Here is a 20216-nt window from a genome sequence, read left to right as displayed (position 1 = left end):
GGAGCATTTTCCACATGTTAAGATGTAGGTACATACTTTAAGTGGATTTTCTTGTTTCTCCTAACAAGCCAATTAGTTAGGTACTGTTGCTCTCTCAACTTCCCTAATGGAGAAACTGACACGCCGAGAGACAGAGTCACTTGCCCAAGGTCCCGCTGTTATTAAGTAGCTGGAACCCAAGCCAAATGTGCATGCTCAGCCACTGCGTATGACGCCGTGACGTACAGAGCCCTTCATCTTTCAGATGTTGCCTAATGCCTCACGAATCATGTCTGTCAATCAGAGTCTATCTAGGAAAACAAAATCCACACTGAGGAATTTAATAGAGGAAACTTAATATGGCAAATTACTTAGAAATGTGGAGCTGGAAAAGCAGGTAGGGGAAGATGAGGTAGCCCTAGGATTAGCAATGAACACTGCTGGGGAAAAAGACAGGAGATGTTACTGTCAGGCCCCCTGGTAGAAGCTGGGAAGCTGGGACCATAGGGCTCCACAGTGACAGCTGTTGAGGTCATCTGAAACACAGAGAGGATCAGAAATACCCTTACTTATTTCTTTACCCCTGTGGTAGGTACCCTCAGAAAATTCATGTTTACCCAGAACCTCAGATATGACCTTATTTGAAGATTCAATGACTAGGATCCTTACAAGAAGGGGGGGGGAGGGGCAGAGAGACATAGGGGGACAGGCCCTGTGAAGACTGAAGCAGAGAGCGGAGTGATGCATCTGTAAGCCAAGGAACAACGAATTTAGCTGGAGCCACCGGAAGCTGGAAGAGGCGAGGAAAGACGCTTCCTTTGAGCCTGCAGAGTGAGCGCGGCCCGGCCGACACCTCGATTTCAGACTTCTAGCCTCTGGAATGGAGAGAGAATACATTTCCGTTTGTTTTGGGTCTCCTGTTTGTGGTATTTGGTTTTGGCAGCTCCAACCCACTAGGAAACTAACTCGACCCTCCTCCCTTCGATCTCCCGTGCCTCCCAGTGGCCAAATCCACCCAAAGCCAGTTGCAAAAACAGCTGGAAAACTGAGCAGATGTCTGTTCCCTGCAGTACCGGGCTGGGAGGAAGGCGTGGGTCCAAGAGCAAGTAGGTGAATAACCAGAGCACTGTGGGAGGGGGTGCAATGACACAGCACAGAATTACGTCCACAGAGTTGGAAGGAAAGAGAATGAACATCGGAGGCCTTGACTTGTCTCTTTGGGGTCCCAACTGGTACAGGAGAAACCCTGAACTTGGCTAGTCTGCTGGGATCTCCATAGGTCAGTCAAGCAGCCAGTGGCCTCACTGGCCATGGGTAGGCGTCCTTCCTGGCAGCCTCAAAATTGAGATCAAGACATTGATGTTGAAATGCACATGCATGGCCTGCTTGCTCCAGAGGAAGAATTTTCCCTCCAACACCTGAGTGGCGGCCGCTGCACCCTCCTCTCTGGGTTGGATGTGATAACTTTCTAGGGTAATCAATTTGCAAAACAATTGAGAAAAGGCAAAGTCTTCCCTGGTTGAATCTTCAGATAAAAAGGAGGATGTTTTGAATTTGACAACCAATCTACCTTTAATCCAATGAGGAAATAAGCACAGACCATAATCTGATGTTTTGGAATTGCATAGCTTCTAAGGAAAAGCGTTTCCTTCTCGCCTCTGGTTTTCATCCTCTGAGGCAGAGTGGATTTTACTCACGTGGATGCCCGCCGTGCATCGTTATCTGTTTTTAGGTAGGATTATCTGCTTGTTTTGTTTTGTTTTCCTTTTAGATTCCCGTGTTATACTGTTCTATTATTGTAATGTAAGATCTCTTTTGGTGATGCGTTTCTTAATTAGGGAAGACTCCCTTCACCCTTATAGAAGAGTTTGTTTCTTAATCACTGCCACTTTCTGATTTCGTTCTAATTCAGACTTAGCCAGAGGAGTAAGTTATTGGGGGAAAGGGGAGGCGAGGAGGACCTTGGTTTGTGGATTTGAACATTTTGTAGTTATTGCCGAATTCTAAAAATGGATTATTATTAGAGACATTAGCTACTAAAATGCCATGTACTGTTGGCCTGATTACCATTCCTTAGAGCATCTTAAGTGACCCCTTAAGCCTCAAGGATACCAAGTGATTTGCTTTCCAGAGTAGCTAACCAATCACATCACACATTGGTCTCCTGGCTCAGTGGGGCTGGGCCACTGATGCCACCAGTATTTATCACAATCCCAAATTCCACCGTTTGAGCACTGGCCTTATTCCAGGCATCGCTTTAAGGATTTACATATATTGTTTCAAATCATCAGAGATATGTATAATTATCCTCATTTTACAGATGAGGAAGCTGAGATTCAAAGGGTCTTAAAATCTTGGCCAAGAATGAACAGCTAGTAAATGGCAGGTTTGGGGGTTCGAACCCAGATGAATCTGGTTTCAAAGCCTGTACCGCTCATGCATCACCCACCTCTCTGTGTACAGATCAATACCATGTGCAAAGAGCAACACGAAGACAGTGATAGCCGTTGAACTTGGGATCTCAGCAACAATTTAATCACTCATATTCAAGAGGCAGACAACAGAGCAGTTAGGAGTGAAGAGCACAGGGTTAGTTAGAGTCAGGCAAACTTGACTGTGAACCTCTTCTCTGCCCTTCAAATGGCTGTATAACCTTGTTACGTTATAAGAATCACACTTTTTAATACCAGCTCTGGATGACTTAATGGCTTGGAGTCTAAGCGTCCTCACCTGTAAAAGGGCTAGACGGTAGTGAAGGTTAATGATATAATATATGTCAGGTACACACTCTGGGGACAGACATAGGTTAGATATTCCAAGTGATTATTAAATTATGACTCGACAAATATTTGAATTTGCCTAATACTGTATTGAATAAAAGGGAGAGAAAAGTAAATATGTCTTACTATAGCAAAGGAGATGAAACGAGTCCATAAGAAAGGAAAATTCCCAATGCAAATAAATACAAGGGGATGTATATAGACTAGGAATAAGTGCTGTAGAAGCAGGGGTCCCTGCGGGCAGGATGGTCAGAGACAGATGTGAGGTCTGAGCTGGACCTTGGAGGACCTTGATGGTCATATGGGTGATTATCAAATGAGACCAGTGCCAGCCAGCAAACTCTCGACGAACCACAGCAAGACAGGAGCTCGGTCTGGAATGGAAATCAACTATATCATTGAACACATTGTTTAGTTCATCTGACATTTTTTTGACACAAGACTTTCTCAATGAAGAAAGCAGTGAACTGAATTACATTCTGCCCCAAGCTGCCATGGAAACATCACAGATAGTTTGCAGACCACCTCTTTTGAGTAGCAGTGGTTCAGAACAGAGGTCAGCAGGCTTTCTGTGAATGGCCAGATAGTAAATATTTTGGGGTTTGTGGGCCATATGGACTCTGGAGCAACTATTTAACTCTGGCGTTGTAACATAAAAGCAGCCGTGGACAATACCTAGGCGTGACCATACTTAGCTCGCAGGCCATACCTTGCCAATCTCTAGTCAAGATGACTTTGAAGGACAGAGGAAGGTCTTCTAAGTGAGCAGAACAACATGAGCAAAGGCCTAGCCTCGAACTGACGTAGTCATCCCTGACACACCTATAGACAAAGAGTAGGTAGTTCAAGCTCAGAAGACAATATCTATCATCGGGAAAAGACTGAATTAAAATGTTGGTGGGCAGCTGGACCTGGGTTTGGGAGTTAGCCAAATGCCAAGCCCAGGGCACCACTTTTTAGGCCAGAGCCAACTCTGACAGGCATCACCTATTCCTGGGTCTGGGCAAGGAGGCGAGCAAGAAGAATGAGTGCGAGTGTGTGGCTAAGGAGAATCACATTCCTCCAGGAGAGTTGTCAGATAGAAGCAAAACAAAGCAAAACATCCGCTAGGCCCTTGTTACTGTGAAAAGACAGGAGTCCTGGACTGAGCTCAGATCTTCCTGCCTAGCCGGGACGTGTCGTAATCGGCACATACATGTGCCTCTGTCCAAAGCATTCCGCACGGAGGAGGCGATTGATTATCTATCAAATGGACAAGTTCATCCCCTCTATGCTCTCAGAACAATGCTTAATTTGTCTGCCATTAGCAAATGACTCCTTGCTATAAATCTGGCCATCATATCTAGTATCTATCCATCCATCCATCCATCCACTCACCCAGCAACTCACTGTTGTGGTTGCAGGTTCTAGTTCCATACCCGAAGGGTCAGTGCCGAGGCCAGAATCCCAGAAAAAGAAACCAGAAGCACAGTGGGGGAGGGGGTGAGCCCAGCCTAAAATTTTCATTAAGTCTGCAGAAAGACACCGTTGGAGCTTTCCCACGGGGAACAGTGACTGCCTTTGGGGACCCTGACTGGATCCAGCAGGGACTGCACATATAGGGGCTTCCTGTTCAAAGAGAGACTGCGGGCCTTGCTGGGTCATGGTGCCCAGGACTCCTTCTGCCCTCCGTCCACCACAGGAGGCCACCAGACTCACCTTCAACCCTGCGTGCAGGCTGCTGTGGATGCTGTAAATGTCATAGACATGCTGTCCGTGACCTTTCCTTCTAGGCAAAGGGACTGGTCTACCGGCAACTTTGTAGCAGGCCCAACTTTGCAGATAAAATTGTTCTTCAAAATCAAAGAATCCTGCAGATAAAATTGTTCTTCAAAATCAAACTAAACCATGTTTAGTTTCCTTTATATGTGTTTGAGTAGAGTGTGTGCGTGCGTGCGTGTGTTAGGGAGAAAAGGCATATATATTGTAGTCTGGTTCATACTTATTACAAACAGGGGACTCTACCTGGAGTCACTGGACAGAGGTATAAGAGGGTTTATAAACCTCCAGCTGTTTTATAACAAATTGGAAAGACAGGCTGCAGAGCCTTCACCAGATTCTCAAGGGGGAACTGAGACCTCAGGGAGGGCAGGAATCCGGGCCCCAGAAGGACTTAGCTAGTGACTGGGGGGAACCCAACCCCCCCAGCCATCTTCTTGATCTCATTTCACGACGCCCCAGGCCTTGGCTGTCGCCAGGATGTCCTGGCTTGCTGCCGGGGAAGGCAGGCTCTTGTCTGAGTGAGTTCTGCCACCTACAGCACACAGCCCAGCAAAGCCACAGCAGAGCTGAAGGCTTTCTGGTTTGCATAGGTGATGAGGGGAAGGGCTGCCTCTCCAGCCTGGAACCCTCCACTGGAAGAAAAATGGCTTTGGGGATTCCTGATTAGTATTCAGAGATGTAAATTCCTTTGGGCTGGGAAGCTATTTTTACATTAAAGGAGAAAGGATAAATCCTGAGGATTAGCACCTGAAGGAAGTGTTGCCCGAAATGCAGAGAGGAAAGGCACTGGGAAAAAGGAAGATAATGAGCTCACAGGTTCTCACACTAAATGCAACTCTCCCATTTCTTAGCGTGTTCAATGCTGTAGCCTTTTCTAGGTGTGCACGAGTTGTCTTTGCCACCTGCCTTGTTATGTAATGAGAATATTTGCTTCAGAAAGGTGGGATTTTCTGAGATGCTTGAACTGTACACACAGATCAGTTTGCTTCCTGTACTTAAGTCATTTTTAAGGAGGCCGAACACTGTCTGAGGGCATAGATTGTGTCTGTCTTATCATTATGGCCCCAGCACATAAGCAGAATGCCTGACACTTAGGTGAAAGCTCAATAAATGCTTCTGATTTAAAGTAATAGAAATGTGGTTTGCTTTGCAATCAGAGCTGTGCTTGTTCATATACAATCGTGAAGTCTACTTTTCGTTGAACTCTCAAATATTCTCACAGCAACAGACAAGACGGGTACTGTTTTACAGGTGAAACCGACACCAGCTTTATTAAGAGGGTCACCCAAAGTCACCAGTGACACAGTCAACATCCATACCTGGACCTCTTAGCGTCTAAGTCCATGTTCATTCCACTCCGTCCATGCAATTTATATCCTTGTAATATATATCCATTTATATCGCATTTCTCAAGCATGGGAAATAGACCAAAAGGAAATGATTTGAAAACCTTGTAAACTTTTTTTTTCTTTTTAATTTAAAAGAAATACATGTTTTCCCAGTCCTTAGAGTTTCTCTGCAAGTGTTTCTTATTCTCCTGGCTTAATAATAGATACAAACATAGATTCTAACCCTGTCTGAATCTAGCAGTGGTTTTTCTTTGATGGAGAATCCATTCGTAGCTCAGTTCGTAGAGATGATTGCGGAATCCTCCACTCCGTTTGGCCCAGTGAGCACCAGTGGCAGAGGAAGATTGAAGGTTGTCAATAGCTTGTATGTACTTGGATTTCCAGCCAGGGATTCTTAATAGAGAAATACACACACAGAGTCTTCACAGTGTTGGAATACGGAGTTAGTTACACAGTAATCCACCTCCTTTCACGGGTTTTTCCTCATTAACAATTCAGGTTTTCGAAAAGGAGTCCAAGGTAAGCGAGAACGTAGCCAAGATTGACGACGCAGCATAATGAATCCAGAGCGCGTGACCTCACCGCGTGACCTCACAGCCTGACCCGCTGGGGTTGTTGGGTGGCTTGGTCACTTCCGCTCACGCTGCACTTGTGTCGTCTGGCCTGGAAGTCTTGCGATCTTCTTCCGGAGAAACTGCAAATGGAAGGAGATTGCAGCTGGCCCTTAAATGGGGTTAGTAGTTTAGATCATCGATAGGTAAAAGGGGCGGAGGGATTTTTCTAGATGAAGGTCATATTGATCATTATGTGCGGACTTGAGAGGTGAAGAGTGGCACGGGATAGAGGGGTCGGGTGAGAAGAGGGTGAAGTTCAAGTTGAAAACCATGGGGTTTGTGCATGTCTTGCTGTCTGTATTTATCTCTCTAAAGCCCAGTGTGTGCAGGACAGTGGATCTCAACCTTTGGTAGTATTTATCTGAATCAGCTGGGAGTATGCTTTTTAAAAATGCCAGTCAGGGCCACGCCTCCAGGCCCAGTGAAACAGAAGGAGGCAGCGCCTGGAAGTCTGCATTTTAAGAATTAGCTTGTTTGGTTCTGATGGAAGTGCTCCTTAGAGCATATTTTGAGGAATATTGGCGTAGAAGAATCCTCCAGTCTTTCTAAGAATCACTCCTTAAATGTCTCCATTCATTTGAGCCAAACCTAGGAACACAGAGATAAAAGGCACAATTTCAGCATTCACAGAGTTCAAGGTCCAGTGGAAAAGAGACTTAGAAATAGAAGGTTACGATGCATGAATGAGTGAGTTCACAGAGCAGAAATGCCTGGGTGCTATGGGAGAACTGTAGAGAGGCACCCAACTCAGCCTGCACGGGGAGAGGTGCACAACTCAGGGAGAAAGGTGTAACAGAAGAAATAACTCTGTCTTCAAGGATGGTGGATGTTAGCCAAGAAATAGGGAAGAATTCCAGGTAGAAGGGACCCAGTGGACAAAAAGCAATGTGGCCTCTAGAGAAGTACTCGAGAATGGAATAGTGGAAGGGAAGGGGATAGAGATGGGCCGATGAAGGTGGAGATTGCACATCTGCCTTTCATAATAAAATGACGTCCATCCACATGAGAAGGTGCTTTGCCAATATTTATATCCTTGCCATCACAGCAGCGGCGGATGCCTCCTTCCGAGCTGTGGTCTTCGTCCTCTTAGATACTCCCGATGCAGCAATATTTTGATAAGCCTCCAACTGAGAAGGAATTCAGAAAAGTCCAAGGCAATCCTAAATGGATTTACCTTCTTGTTTCTTTCATTCATCTTTGTCATCACATGTCTTGGACCAAAGTAAAGCTGGAAAATCTATAACCAAAAAGGGAGAGAAGACCGTGCGCGAAACCACGGGACCGTGTGCGGAACCACGGGAAAAGCTCGCCACCCTGAAAGAATGTTGGCATATGTTATCGACATTATCATCCTGTAGAAAACACGAATGAGCACGTAAAGAAAAATAAAATGGTGTTCATCGTGGGCCTTTGTAAGAATTAGGGTCGAAAAGTGCCTGTAGTCGCCACTTTGCTCTCCCAAGTTGGAAAGATGGCTTTCACCGCCACATAATCTGCATAAACCAGCATCGTAACTCACAGTGCATGGTGATGCAAACAGCCACAGTAGCAGAAACCAGAGTGGAAATCAGAGCACGCCGTGCTCTATGGCAGAGAGCTTCGTTCTTTAACCAGAGAGAATCATTCGGTTTCAGAACAGAGCTACGTGTATCCACCCGACAGTCTGTACAGTGTGTGTATGTGTGTGTGTGTGTGTGTGTGGGTGTGTGTGTGTGCATGCGCACAAATCTCATTCGGCTGCAATATATTATAAATGATAGTAAATTAAGTAAGCATTATCAAATGTTGGCCATATTTCTTTTCCAAACTTATATAGAGAAAATCAAATCCAGGGGAAAAAAAGAAAAGTACCCTTAGGCTTCCTAATTGATTCCAGCTGTTAACATTATTTATTGCAAATAATATTATCCAGTAGTGAAACACCCACGTCTTTGAACTCCTTGCAGTTGTGTGTGATATTGGAGCCAATGCAGGAACTGATGTCGAGACATAAAACTTACAACCTCAGTCCACGAGACTGCCTGAAGACCTGCTTGTTTCAGAAGTGGCAACGGATGGTGGCGCCGCCAGGTACGACCTTGTTCTTCACTGCCCGCCCCCCCAAAAAAAAAAATTCTGAAGCTTCTTTTGGGTATGAAATGATATGAAATGAAAGTGATCATAAATCCATCAAGAAAATGGTTTATTAGGGGCGTTCTGACCAGGGTTTTGGACTTAGAGACATTGAATTTGCAAAAGGCAAACATGCTTAGACGTCATGTGCCATTTCCTCACTTGCCAGATTAGGGCCCGAAACCCAGAGAAGTAAAGTGATTTATTTAACGTGACTAAGAAGATCAATGGCAAAGCTGCAGTCAGAATTAAGGTTTCTATTGCTCGGTTCAGTGGTCGTTCCATGGGACAAGACCGCTGCCTTCTCGTGGCCGACCGTTATTTTTGTTTGCTTCTTTTTTTATGAAGTGATCAAAATTATGAAAAGGGAGGGAGGAAAAGAGGAAAGAAGGAAAGAAAGAGAAAAGGAGAAAAGAAAGGAAGGAGAGAGAAAAGGAAAGGAAGGAGGGAGGGAGGAAGGAAGGAAGGAAGATAATTTTTTCTATTTTTCTAGATGTGTAATACCAAAGGATACTCTGATCATGAAGAGAATACATAAGAGTTCACTCCCTCGCTTCCCCGAAATGCAATGTAGATACTACAGTCTCCTGCTGGGGTTCTGAAGTTACTGCTTCGAGTCATCATTAATTGTCTTTCTATCTACTACATTTTCACTCCCAGGCGTGTGTTGAGCCTCATTGATCATAAAAGCAAAATGTATCTATTCGCTAAAAATTATTTTGATAAAGAGTAATTATTAACATGAGGCACATAACTTTCTGAAGCACAAAATATAATGGTCACCTTCCACTGGTAATTGGCCAGGGGTTTTATATAAAATGAATATAGCGATTTAACCAAGTGCTATTTAGAAAGCTGAGAATATGAGCATTATTTTACATAGAATAGTTGCATTGCCATCTTAGGGGAATTTTCAACATTTAGAAAATTATTTTTCAAATATATTACATGTGCTTAAGTTGGCTTCATTTTCTCTTTCAATATCAATAAGACTTTATGGAAAAAAATATTCCGCCCACTTAATGCTTTGAGCATCTATATTTTCTGACATATGCATGTATAATTCACATATTATTCATGAATTCAGTCATTCATTCAACAGTTATTCACTGAGCCCGTACTAGGGATGATCAGGGACTGCTCCAGCCACCGGGCACACAACACTGAATGAAAGTCACAGTCCCAGCCCGCACAGACCTTCCGTGCTCTTACTGAATCCTCACGATAACCTATAAGCCACTTATGATTATTCCCATTGTATATAATGGGGTCTGGGGTTTAAGTCTGCCAGTCAGTCTCCTAACTAACCAATGGAGGAAACCTGTGTCCCACAGGATTTCTGTCTCCAACATTCATGACGCTTACCATAGCAACCAATGGAAGTAATGCCGAGTAGGCAGTTTAGGTATATTTTCCCCAGATTTCCTGAAGAAAGTAGAGATAACAAAAAAAAGTATCAGATTTCAATTCTCGAAGTCAAAGGAAGAAGATGCTTGTTAGGGGAAACCTGGGTATTTTCTTGACTTTAGAATGTGCTTCTCGAGTCTTCTCCAGCCCCCTGAGCTGGAACAATTCTATTCCTTTGTTTCCATAATCTTCAGAATAAGCAGCCATAACTCTCTATGGGTAGAGATGTTGGGACCTTTGATGAAAGTCTTTGAACATACTAGACAAAATGTTTGTGAAAGAAAGACATAATCCTCTTCTTCTTCATCAAAAGTCAAGAGATAACTTGAACTAAGTGGTCTTTGAAATGAGCCTTCAAAGAAGTCCTCCGCATTTTCCATCAGAAGCAGAAGAGGTGTTTAAAGAAAACCCTACGAGGCCCTCTCACTTAGTCCGTTGTGGCCCTGGCTTACCTTCACTCCATCAGAGTTGGATCTAGAACAGGGTTAACAAAAAGGATGCTTTTATCTGCCATTTCCTATTTATTTAATAACTGCCTGGAAAAGGCTTCTAAAGATTTCTCATTATAGAACAAAGATTATAATATTACTTAAGAATAACTATAAAGTAGTTACCACAGAAAACATTAAAATGGAAAACATTAAGATATGAAAACCTTGAGTACTGCTCAATGCATAATAGGTAAATGATATTCGTCTTAACACACATTACTACATTTTCCCTATATTTCCATTAAGATGCTACTCATCCTTCAGGTGGAAAATATTTGTCTCTATTTCTAAACAGGCTTTTCTTGAAAAGGTCTAATTTTCCTTCATTAATATGCTGGCTGTAGCAGACTAAGTCATGTCTTACTCAGGAATTTTGAAGTTAGTAGCATTTTTTAACTATCGAGTTTCAAACCGTGGAACTTAGGAACCATACTAAGCTTGAGATTCCCTATGTTCCATATTTACGGGGCACAGAACTGGCACTTCCTCTTCCTTTTACGTGATCATTTCAAGGTATAATAGAGCTGAGCTGCAATGTGACACTTAGCCAGTAGCTGCAGCTGTTACCCACTGGTTTACTAATTTAACTAAGTTTATACTTTCTCTCACACCGTGGAGGCCCCCCAGGAATCCTAGAGTCCTCCTTCTGTCATAAAGAAAAGGTAAACCAGAGAAAAAAGTCCCCCCAAATTTTGTAATGCTAACAACCTTTTAACTTCAACTATGAGTGGTATTTGTAACTCACCCCTAAAAGTATTATAGACATATGTATGGAATTAGAAAGAACAATTAAATACAAATCATTTTATCTAGATACAGAAGAAAAGAGTTGCACACATCCAGTGCTGAAAGTAAACCAATAGTTTTCTCCCTTTATTTTTCGTAAAGTTAAAAGAAATGGGGGGAAAAAATGTAGTCTACTCTTTTTTATCCGTCAAAACGGCTTCACTGGAGGAGGGTGGGTATCTGACGGTCGCCCCAGAACCGATCCTCCATCCATTTGTCATATTGCAGCAGAACCCACAAGGCAACCTACAACTAAGAGGAGAAAAAGGAAAAACTCCACGAGCAGCACCTCCAACAGCAGCGCGGGGACCAACGCGAACAGCACCGGAAGCAAGAAGAAGACCCCGGCCGCAAACCTGAGTCTGTCCAGTCAGGTACCTGTAAGTCTCACTTTCCTTTTAGGCCTGAAATCCTGCCTTTGCCTGACTTTTCATTGGGGGCGGTGGGGGGCGGGGGGAGGGGGGTTGTTAAAGTCTCTTTTAGTTGCAAATACATTCTGGGGCAGGCCAGAGTGGGGGAGGGGAACGCAGGGACGGGGTAGGGATGGGAGGGAGGAACTCTGCCATGGAAACCTTCCCCTGCCAACTGGGAATCAGAAAGGAATATTAAGAGTCTGTGTTGCAACGGGACCTGAATTAAAAAAGCCGTCAGAGTCACAGACAGGAGATATGTCACTTAGGGTTTAATTAAAATATCACTTAGCGGCGTGCCTGGTGGCATATAAAGGGCTCTCGGCACCATCGCCGGAGACCCTGTGCTCCCCTGGAAACCAGCTCCTGGCGCTCGGGCTCCTCAGTGTAATTGGACTGGGCCTTCCCGACGTGGGCGCCCCCTCTTACGCCAGGACACTGGTAATTAACTCGCGGCCACTACAAGTGCAGCTCAGTGGGTCTCACTTTACCCGTTTCACTAGCTCTAGGGGGGTGGCCAGCCCCTGGTTTGGTCTCCACTCTACCGGCCTCTGGACCTCTTTCTTCTATTTCCGGGTCATGACCAAGGAAATGAGGACCAAGGAAATGAGCTCCATGGAAGGGCGCTTCTTTGAACTCCCAAGCTGACAGCTGAGGGGTGTCCCCAAAGAGTGTAAACTGCAGGAACTTCCTTCATCGCCTATTATTTCTTCCCTAATGCTGTCCCTTCTGCCTAATTCCTTCCTAATCCCTTAGCTCGGTCTGAGACCATTTATCACTTTAAAATGTTCATGTTCCTTTAAGCATTCGTTGTCCCTTCTCTCCCCCTGCCCCTCGATGGCGTGTGGGTCGTCCTCCTCTGCTGCCTTTATCATGTCACCCTCCAGCAGGCATGTGACTGTCGTCTGAATCCCGACACTTTCTTGGTGATTCATGGATATCCTCCAGATACCATGTCTTGGGAAATGTGCCCCGTTTCTTGTTACTCCCCACAACCAATGCAAGTTCACCTTTTCCCTCTTTCTCTCTTTTTTTCCCCCCTCTCGGTCTGTTGTCCTCACTCTTCGTGCTCTGATTCTGCTCCGTCTCTCTCCGTGTGAGAGCGGGTCTTTCTTTCATGGGGAGTCTCCTCTTCCAAACGTATCTTTCTAAGCTGTCCCTCATCCGTTCTTCCTCACTGTCCATTGGTCAGTTCTCTTTGGCTAAAACCAACCCATCGGTACCTGAGAATTACCTGAGCCACTGGGACTGTCCTGTTCTCCATAGACAGAGGGCGAGGTTTTCATTCATTAGCAGGACAGGGTGGAGAGAGTGGCCAGCCTGTGGGGAAGGCACCATTTTATTGTTAAGATCACTAGATATTAAGCGATGTCAGAGTCACCTCTGGTTTTCGAACTGGGCTATCACTCCTAAAGAGTCAGGGGAAAAAATATTAAAGGAGAAAAACAGAGTATTTTTATTAAGGTACCAATAAATTACACCTACTCCTAGCTAAATTGGGAAATGCATAGAGAAAATGGTCTAGTATACATAAATCAACCCCAAAAGTGCACGCAAGTAGCCCATTTATTCATCTAATCCTGGAGTTTCAGCAACGACGTTTTTTAGGTTCCTGTAACAAATGAGAGAAGTTCATTCCAGACAATTCTGGAACTGTGACAATGGTATTGAAAGGCGCAGTGGCTGCAAGAATTCAGATCAGTTCAATAAATGTTAGACACCGAGCTCCTACTATTTGCTCCACAGAATACCAGGCACTGGCATTATTAAGATTAAAAAAAAAAAAGAAAAAAAAAAAGCAGGTCCCGTCGGTGAAGAGCTCAGTGTCTAATCGAAGGGTGGCAGAGAGACTTCCTCAGTCTCCTGGTGTCAGCTCACAGGGTGCAGAGTTGAGCAGGATTCAGAGATCTAGGCTGGGTTCGGTGGGCCATCCATTAGTGATGTCTACCACGGGCGTGGAATAGCAACACACATGTCATGTATTTTGACATGCCTGGCCTCGTCAGAATTATTTCAGTCTTATTTTAAAGAGCACATTGTTCGTTCTGCTCCATTATGCTCCCGTCCTCCCATCTAACAACTGAATCTATGTCGAGAGGGTTTTTAATGAGTCGAGACCCTTTGGACTTTGTGAGAACAAGGCACCATTAGAAAGTGAGAGTAGAATTTCAGCGCTATCCCCACACTGCGCAATTAAAGATGTTTTAATTAAGTAAAACTTACAGATGGTCAAGAGAGGCAGGGAAGGCAACCGGGTTAGGGAAATGTGCAAACTTCTGTGTGTACTTCAGCTGAGTAGATGTTAAATGACAAGCTTTGGCTCGTAGCGACCACATCTTTTAACCGTGTCTACTGAATTACCAGCGTGACTTTACTGTTTAAATAGAAATGCGATCTAAAGGCGTGGCTGCCTCGTCCAATGGCATAAGCAAGTTCGGCATGCCGCCACGACCCCTACGGTGGTCCGCGTGGCCGCCGTGGCAGCAGTGGGTGTGTCTGGCGAGGACTAGGGTTTAATCCTTGGATTCTGCTTCTCACTCCATGAGCAGGGGCTAGGAGCGACCCCGAACTGCAGCCTCAACCCTGGGAGGGATGGAGACCTGTGTCATTCAACAGCAGTGACCCCTTCTGGCCAATTTAAGGAGAAGCATTGAAGGGCCCTGAAAGGAGTCACTTCCAGTCCTCCTCAGAGGTTGGTGGTCCTTGCACGGGGGTTGATTAGTGAGAAGGTGTGACATGGGCAAGAGCTGGTGGCACCTCCAGGCCTCCGGCGAGGAGCAGAGGTCCGCCTCGCGGGGAGCTGAGGGCAGATGGGCTACCCTCAGATGGACCAGTATTGTCTCTTGTGGGACACCCAGGGAGCAGAGATGGGAAGGAAATGAACTCTTGCTACCAGCGTTGAATGTTGGGGGGAGGGTGAAAGATGTGGGGGTGGGGAAAATGATGCCAACATCCCCTAGTCAGAGGCAGCCCAGAATGTGCATTATGCCTCCATTCACTTAGTGTGAGGATAACCAGTCTCGACCGCCTGAGCAGAGAACCACTACCCCAGTCTGGAGATTTAGAAAAACCAGGGCAAGGCGTGTGCGTCATGTCGTAAGTGGCCTCAGTATTTATGTGCAGATGACATCCTTAGCACACATGTCTTTTATAGCTTGCCATCCATTAATCACACAGGGCACAAGTGTGTGCACACACGTACATGTATGATTACGTATCTGGCTAAGAGTATTTTTTATAATCAGCAAGGCAAATGTGTCATCTCTCTGAAATTTAGAATGCTTAAAAATATCTATGCCTGGCCACCTTCTCCGGCTGTTCCTAGAACAAAGATCCACCAAACGTGTGACAAGTTTATATCAGCCCCATTCGAAGGGATTCAAATCACAGTTTTCATAGTATTTTTTCTCAAATGATTGTTATTTTCTGATACAATGAGGACATCTAGAAGTGTTGGGAACTTTTTTCCTAATATCACACTTAAGTTGGCTTCTTATTTTTCAACTCTTTTTCCAAATTATACTTGTCTCCTCACATTTTCTCCATCTCTCTCAGCGACCGCAGACTCACACTACTAATGCTCACCCACGCGGTTGGTTCTAACGTCCTTCTCCTGCCCGGTGACCCCTGACGCATGCGTTTTTCCAAGCCCTTCAGAGTGTGCTGCACATAGGTCATGAAATCAGATTAACCCTCATGCCGTTCTCTGCCCAGTCTTGGCTTATTCTTTCCATCGACCTTTGTTTCTGATCATAAGCTCAGTCTCCTAATTGCCTGTAACTAAGTGGCACCTGTTTATCCTGAATACCCCCAGCGGGTCATGTGGCAGCTGCCCTGGCTAACCCAGATGACGTTCCCGCCTCTGTGGAGGCCACTCTCCATCTAAATCCTGTCGTCATTCTTGCCGGTCACAGTCTGTGTCTTTTGCCTCTCACCTCATGAGCCTCCTTATATGTCGGTGTCATGTCTGGCTCTTTGTTGCATAAAAAATATGTTCTTGGAAGCACACAGCTTCTTGACCTGCCAGTACCTATATTGCTGGGTGTATCCAGTTCATATTTTAGGCATTTACTTCATCTGGGACATTTCTCTTTAAAATCACTTTTATCAGATCGTGACAGTGATTAGCCAGAAAACATAGTTTGAAAACCTATTGATTATCTCCCCATAATTCTAGGGGAATCAATCATTCAATTAAATGAGATTTTCCATTCTAGAATAAAACAAGTGATAAGGGATTTGTTCAATTGGCACCTTGAAAATTCTAGAAGGGACGTGGAGCACCCTCTGGCCCTTCTCCTGACCAGATGCTGTTCCAGGAAAGCCTTCTCTTGCTCCAGTGAAGAGAAGTTTTGCCCAGTTGTCAAAGAGTTTCATCGAATTAGCCTCTTTCTCAGGCAACGTGCCCTCACGTCCCCAAAAGCATCCGGCCCAGTTCCGTTTTTCCCGGCCTCGCCGAGGCTGAGAGCAGCTGGACGCTCTCCTGAGGTCACTGAACTTTTAGGTAGACCATTGCTCAGTGCCTGCCCAGCAGTGTCCACGTGACAGGCATCCTGTCCCATGCCCAGGTCACCCACCAACCCCATATGGTACCCTATGAACAAAGAGCCTGGAGCTGTGCCCTGTGTATGCCTCTTTCTCCCCTGTCCCCGTGCCTGTCCAGTGGTGGCCTCCACGATGCTCCCAGCTACAGTAGGTGGCTTCCTTGTTTGCATGGAAGGACAATTTGTACTTAAAGGAGTAATTAGATGGATTCTTCTTGCACGCTTCCATTTCTGATGACTACCGGCTTCATCAGTGTAATTATAATTAGTGCACTTCATCTTCCTTTTATGGCACCAGCTGGACAGACTGGTTCTCTTTACTGCCCAGATTGGTGGCAGGGTTGCCTGTGTGGGGATAGGTGACAGGCACCATGAAATAACAGATGGTAAATTCAGGGCTTGTTGGCAATCAGCAGGTTTTTGCTAATGACTTAATTAGCTATGCAAATTGTCAAATCAGTGTGAACATTGTTTTTATCGAAAACTTTACCTAAATTAATTACCATAATTAAGTAGCAGAATGTCAAGGATATTGGCTGCATAAAAAGGGCCTGGCTGAGTAGAGAAAAGAGAGATTCTGTCTTCGATTAAAATGCATAGCATCCTCGGGACAGAGAAGATGCCATTGGAAAGGGGTCGCGTGAATGTCGCACAACGGCGTCCTGCCCGAGTTTGCCGCCAGTCCCCCAAGCCGTTCAGAGGCCCTAAGTGAAAGTGGCGGATTTTCGGAGGTCTCGAAAAGCGCCCAGCAGAAGGTCCCACAGCCCTCCCAAAAGTCCCCCATGTCGGCACGTCAAAAGCGTGGATTTTTTTAATTTTGAAAAATCCATTTTTTTATTTCTGCAGATTGCTAGCATTGCTCGTTCTCCGGTGTCAGGCTGCGCACTCAGGACATAAACTCGCGTGGTTGTTACACGTCAGGAGGCGATGTTTATTTCCTGTAGAAATCGCATATGCATCTCGGCCCCCGACACTGAGACTTGGCCCCGGTGTACAGTACACGAGTGTGTCTGTCCTAGATCCCCCGGCTCCTCCCGCTAGTGTGTTAAGCTGAGCTTCTCTCTCCCAAGGTTTCCCTGTAATAATGTCAGCTGCTGTTCACAGGATGTGATGGTGGTAGGAGAGCCAACTCTGATGGGAGGTGAGTTTGGGGACGAGGACGAAAGGCTAATCACTAGATTAGAAAACACGCAATATGATGCGGCCAACGGCATGGACGACGAGGAAGACTTCAACAATTCACCCGCCCTGGGGAACAGCAGCCCGTGGAACAGTAAACCTCCTGCCACTCAAGAGACCAAATCAGAAAACCCCCCGCCCCAGGCTTCCCAGTGAGATTGACCAGCACCAGAATCCACTGTCAGTAGGTCCGAGGGTCACATCCAGATCCTTACTTACAGGAGAGGAAGGAGGAGACATAAAAACTTTTCCACGCAAATACCTATTTCTAAACAACAATCATCTGAGTTTCTTTCGTTTTTTTGTTTTGTTTTGTTTTTTGTTTTTTGTTTTGTTTTTTTTTCAATTGAGAGGATCATTCTAAATAAACTTCCATGACCCTTCCCCGGAGGACTTCACAGGTAACACAGATACTGGCACTGATGGTTTTATTAAAACGAGATTACACGCTAGCGCTTCTCCTGGCACGGTGTTAACCGCGTGTTTATGCATTTCCCTTCCCCACCCCCCCGCATCAGACGAAGGCCATGTTGTCAGTAAGCCCTCCGTGCTCAGGATCTCATTATGTGCCGAACCCAACGACAGACGACTTTTTAATATTGTAAAATATTTTCTGCTTTTTGACGTGCATCTGAGAGTTTCTTGTTTCAGTAAAAAAAGAAAAGAAAAAAAAATCAGCTTTTGGAAAGTAATTTAAATGTACCTTTTTCTCCCCCCTTCACTTTTTCTTTCATTGGGTAACAGCTAAGAGGGCCCAGCAGGGTCATTTATGGGTGACCTAATGCCAATTGGATCTCCAACCCGAGTCAGTTCACTTGAGCCTGAGCGCTGAAACAAGAAATGTCTTTTTGTCATCAGAGACACCAAGGCAGATCTTTGTGTTAAGGAAGACACTTGGCCCCTTGAGAATTTACGCGTTTATGAAATTGCTGTTGATCCAAATATTTTCAAGCCATGTAATCCATTACTTTTGTGGGCAGTTTAATAAATCTGAAACTCTTTTGTGTTTTTTATTGTATCTGAGTTGACCGTTGTTTCTTTTCATCGTATTTTTCTTGTATAATATTTTGTAAAGCCCTTACCTAGTTCTTTAACGGGATTTTTCTTTTGGGGCAATACCAGTGTATTTATGTGAAACTTTATAAGAGAACTAATTTTTCCATTTGCATATTAATATGTTCCTCTACACATGTAAAGACACAGTGGCTCCGTGTGTTATATAACAGCTGTATTTTATGTATGCTTTACTGATAAGTGTGCCAATAATAAACTGTGTTAACTACCAAAGCCGTGAGTCTGGCTATTTCTGAGCACAGGCAGAGAAATCTGCCCACAGTTAGGAGAAGTGTTGAACTTGAATTTATCGGCCAGGCTCCAAATGGAGTGGACTTGTAGAACCCGTGCCATCTTTTATAAAGTGTGCTTTCTGTCCCCACTCACTGCACTTGACCTGGGCAGACACAGTAGCGCCTTCCCTCTGTGGGTCGCTGTGCTGGCCGAGGATGCAACAATGAGAAAGGAAGAACTGGGGCTGGCCAAATGGAAGAGCGGTGGCTCCCACTTGCCAAATGCTCACTTTGCCCCAAACAACAGCATTTCAGCTAATTCTCACAACTCCACAAAGTAGCATTAATATCCCCTTTTTCATAAGCAATGCCTCATTGCTTGTTTTTTTCTTAAAGATTTGCTATACAGGCAGTATGGAACATTCACTTGAGGACTTCTTTTGTTTAAAGAACTTTCCTAATAATTTTCCGCTTTTATCAATGAAGAGGATGGGACAGGAAATCTGTTGGCAGTTATTGAGCGTGTATGAAGTGCCAGGTAATTTTAACTTCTCTGGAAAGAGAGGTTTGAAAAGGAGAAGTGGAGGGAGGGCATCCGTCTTAATTTGAGATTCCTAGAAGCAGAGCCTGAGACCAGAATTCTGGGACACAAGGTTCATTGAGGAAGCGTTCTAAAGGGGATAAAAGAAAAAAAAAAACCTTCTTAAGGGAGTGGAAGGAGCAAGATAGAGAGGTGGGGAGGAGCCTAGAAAAGCTATGAACTCAGGCAGTCTACTTCCTGGGCCTGGTGCCTGCGGGGAGAGCTCGGAGCACAGAGCTCACTGCAGAGTTATCCCCTCCTAAGCCAGGCCACCAGACTCTCGTGCACCTGCACCAGTCAGACGTGGGGTGGGGCTTTCCCCTCAGCGTGCAGGGAAGTGTAACCTTCAGAACAACATGGATCCCATCGGCCAACGACACGTTTGCAGAGAGGAAGCCAACCAGAAGGCATGGGTGTGCTGGTCTCAGAAAGGGCGTCTGGGCAAAAAATACCTCGTTAAGTGACTTGCTCCATCTCATAGCTCGTGGGGGACAGTTGGGATTTTAATTTGGACCTCCCTTGACTACAAAGGCTGGATCTTTCTAGAACATCACACTGCTTCCCTAGAAGATTAACATTTTGAGGAAAATGTGCAGAACAATAGCAACAGGGCCAAAGGAAATACGGGCAAACAGCTACTTATAGCTTCTCCACTGCTAAGAGAATTTCCAGTTCATCCTTAAGCCCACCTCATCATTTTAGGTTTCCTTTTATTGATTCTTTAAAATCACCAATATGCAGTCATTACAGATGATGTGCAGGACAATTTCTTTGACAATTGTCCCAGCTATCTATCATTGCACTGCAAACCAACCCCTAACTTAGAGACTCAAGCGGACAATTTATTATTATTATCAGTCACTATTCTAGGAGCTCACTGGCTTCTGATGGTCTGCTCTTAGAGTCCCAGATGCTGGCTGGGGCTGGAGTCATCAGAG

The 20216-nt window shown here is 45.0% G+C and overlaps 1 protein-coding gene across 5 annotated transcripts in view; it reads left to right on the top strand.

The window, feature by feature from the left end:
- The window catches only part of LDB2 (LIM domain binding 2), a 352295-nt gene extending 334727 nt beyond the window's left edge, over window positions 1-17568 (top strand). Inside the window, exons 6-9 of one of the 5 annotated variants that reach the window (XM_011364954.1) lie at window positions 8430-8553; window positions 11508-11659; window positions 14239-14381; window positions 17338-17564. In XM_011364954.1, coding sequence (XP_011363256.1) covers window positions 8430-8553; window positions 11508-11659; window positions 14239-14343 — 381 coding nt within the window. In that variant the 3' untranslated portion in view covers window positions 14344-14381; window positions 17338-17564. Of the gene's footprint in view, window positions 1-8429; window positions 8554-11507; window positions 11660-14238; window positions 14382-17079; window positions 17131-17337 lie in introns of those variants that run through there. The other 4 variants (XM_011364946.1, XM_011364938.1, XM_011364973.1 and 1 more) reach the window with 4 other exon arrangements.
- The last annotated feature ends 2648 nt before the right edge of the window (window positions 17569-20216 follow it).

The sequence above is a fragment of the Pteropus vampyrus genome, unplaced genomic scaffold (assembly GCF_000151845.1).
Source record: "Pteropus vampyrus isolate Shadow unplaced genomic scaffold, Pvam_2.0 Scaffold5, whole genome shotgun sequence".
In the NCBI taxonomy this organism is placed as follows: domain Eukaryota; kingdom Metazoa; phylum Chordata; class Mammalia; order Chiroptera; family Pteropodidae; genus Pteropus; species Pteropus vampyrus.
Note: the sequence above shows the minus strand (reverse complement) of the source record. Positions and strands in the feature narration are given on the sequence as shown.